The 2,882-nt window shown below is 34.7% G+C and overlaps 1 protein-coding gene across 1 annotated transcript; it reads left to right on the plus strand.

The window, feature by feature from the left end:
• The first annotated feature begins 410 nt into the window (after positions 1-410).
• On the plus strand, positions 411-2,002 carry LOC133290796 (reticulon-like protein B5). Its single transcript, XM_061488910.1, has 5 exons — positions 411-591; positions 765-945; positions 1,367-1,508; positions 1,593-1,662; positions 1,839-2,002. The coding sequence occupies exons 1-5, from the start codon at positions 411-413 to the stop codon at positions 2,000-2,002; spliced, it is 738 nt and encodes a 245-aa protein (XP_061344894.1).
• The last annotated feature ends 880 nt before the right edge of the window (positions 2,003-2,882 follow it).

Here is a 2,882-nt window from a genome sequence, read left to right on the forward strand (position 1 = left end):
CTCCCTGAGATTTGTAGCAGATTCCAGAGGCAGAAAGCAGATTCTCCAAAACGAATCCATGAAGTCTTATTAATCCATAATGGTAAGAAACTATATATTTCATCTTTAAACTTTAAAGGTGATTATGTATATAGTGTGTGTGCATATATGTGAATCTCTAACATTCATGCTGACGAATTTTTTCATGCATGCATACGTGTTGTGCACTTGTCATCGTTAGATTTGACGTTCTTTGTTTGTCTATGTAATGAATATATATATATATATATATATATATATATATATATATATATGCCTTTTCTGATGCATGTCATTGTTTTTCATTGGAAATGTTAACAGGTTTTACTATATTTATAACATTAGGGAAAGATCTAATATATATAGAGAGAGAAGAAAAAGGAGGATAAAGAATGCATCAACCAACGGAATTCATGGATGTTGCAGACTCTGATTTTCTCAGTAACAAAGAACTTGATGATGATGACTCAGAATTTGACTCTGAGTTTGAGAAATACTTTGTATTCTCTTCTTTCAAGAACCGCATGTTTGGCAGGAAAAGGCCACTTCATGTTGTCCTAGGCTCTGGAAAAAGTATGTTATTCTGCTTCTTTTACATTCCATGTGTTCCTTCATTTACATGACATGCTTTGTTATGTTTGAGGGTGTGAATTGTATATTATAGTGTCATTTTACATTAAACAGTTGGAAAAATTGTTCAAGTTATGATGAAATGTATGGTAAACTTTTGGTTTCTGTCCGCTTAGTTGCTGATATTCTACTATGGAGAGACAAGCAGATCTCAGCAAGCATTCTCGCCGGTGTAACTTTGATATGGATCCTTTTTAAGAATATGGATTACACTCTGCTTAGTTTCATTTGTGACTCTCTCATACTCCTATTGGCAGTGCTGTTCCTCTGGACCCATTTAACCTCCTTCATCAACATGTGAGTTTAATTCACTCTATCAATAAGTTGTTAAAGCCTTTTTTTTTAGGGATATTTATTTCTCTTTTTACAGGAAAACAAAACTCCATTCCTGCACAAACATAAGCTTGTGGTCCCCATAAGCCAAAAAAAATTAAAAAAAAAAAGATTAAAAATTTGTGTCTGCGGAAGGGTGTTATTTTCTCCAACAACGGGAGAAAAAAAACACCTTTTATTTTTTTAACAATAAGCCCATTTCATATTTGAATGAATCCCCTAGCCCCAGTCCAAAGGGCTTGGCAAGAGGAATTTTTTTTCCTCTCTCTTCGCATGGTGCTGCCAGCCTACTTTCTTCTATTGATTTTATTCATTGAATGAGTTTATCTGCATACTTTGTTGGATTATTGTTTTAAGGGAAGATGCTTTTTTCTTTTTAATACAGATCTACACCTAAATTATCAGCACTCATCTTACCTGAAGGGTTGCTTGTTAATGCTGCTATTTCAATGACAAATGAACTTAACCAACTACTCATAACATTTGGTGTCCTAGCCTCTGGAAGAGATTTGAAGAAATTTCTCTTGGTGCCTCTCAGCATCCTCCTAAGCTAGCTTATCCATCTTGTCACAGTGTCATTTGGTTTTCTCTGACAAGAAAATAATCTGCAGGTTACAGTTACATTGGGAGCTGTCTCAGTTCTTGGCACTTGGTTCACTGCTGCTACTCTCTTCTACATAGGTTAGCCACTTATTGTCAAATTACAAAACACCTACAATTTATAATAGCCTAATTCATATTGCTATCTATCATAACAGTGACATATTCCACACACATAATGATATGTGTATATTAAATGCTTCAAGCGAAGTGCAAGTTAGTACTAATATGCTTTCTCTTTTGCTTTGTTGGGGTAGTGTCCGTTATATTGCTGATAGTACCAGCAGTATATGAAAGGCATGAGGATATTATTAACATCATTGCTGAGAAGGCATTTAGTGAATTAAATAATCGATATGCAGAGTTGATGAAGAAGTTTTTCCGAAATTCCCAACCCTTACAAGACAGCATTCTAGAATAGAGGTAATGCAATTCCTTTTGCATGTTATGGTTATGTTTCGGATTGATACTTAACCATGGTAGTATTTGCTTCTGTTTGTTATCGAAACTGTAAACAACATGTGCATACAACAACATTGCTACATAACTGTGTTTAGTAGTTGCAGCTAGTATTTGTTTAATTCAAGACTCACTCATCACGTTCAGCAATTTTAAACTAGCCTTTGCATAAATGATGTACTGAAGAAGTGTATATTTGATCATCACTGATACATGCATACTAATTTTTGTACCGTAATATTACACTGGTTAATGGCGTACAGATTTATAGTCAACAACGTGTATTGATTGATTAATTAGTAATTGATAATATCCCCATTAACCACATATTTGAAGGAAGGATAATGACCATTTGACTGTAATCCAGGTGCAGCGTTAGATGTGGGCATGTGTCACAACTAGCAAAACCTATATTTGTTAGCAGAAAGCAGCCAAACCATCAATAGAATCTGGTCTATGGTTGGGAAAGATGACCAGTAATGGCTAGAAGTAAGAGTGTAAGACCATAACTGAAGGCTGGTCGCAGTTGAAGTATGATCCAGACTCATGGAAGGGATGAATTAAGAGAAAGATTAACAATCTTCAAGAAATGCAGAAAACATGTTCCACTTCCATGAACTAGACAGAAACTTAGTGGTCCTTCTTTCTTTAAAGCATAACTTCATTATAGTTAAATTTTCAGCATATATCTAATCATGTTCTTTCTGTAATAAGAAGGTATCTAGAGTAGGGAAAGCGTAATTCTAGATATACAGCACACAAAAATTCATACCCCTTTTCTACACTATCAGATTTACTTGTGGATCTGTGCAGCGCTCACATAACACTTTTTTGCAGATTTC

Source organism: Gastrolobium bilobum, unplaced genomic scaffold, assembly GCF_033153095.1.
Source record: "Gastrolobium bilobum isolate Gb01-03AN ecotype WA unplaced genomic scaffold, APGP_CSIRO_Gbil_v1 utg37310, whole genome shotgun sequence".
NCBI lineage: Eukaryota > Viridiplantae > Streptophyta > Magnoliopsida > Fabales > Fabaceae > Gastrolobium > Gastrolobium bilobum.

Excerpts from the sequence above, each read along its gene's own strand:
- LOC133290796 (XM_061488910.1), top strand. The coding sequence starts at position 411 with ATGCATCAACCAACGGAATTCATGGATGTTGCAGACTCTGATTTTCTC. Across the intron at positions 946-1,366 it reads TTAACCTCCTTCATCAACAT|ATCTACACCTAAATTATCAG; the intron begins GTGAGTTTAATT and ends TTTTTAATACAG. Across the intron at positions 1,663-1,838 it reads TGCTACTCTCTTCTACATAG|TGTCCGTTATATTGCTGATA; the intron begins GTTAGCCACTTA and ends TTGTTGGGGTAG.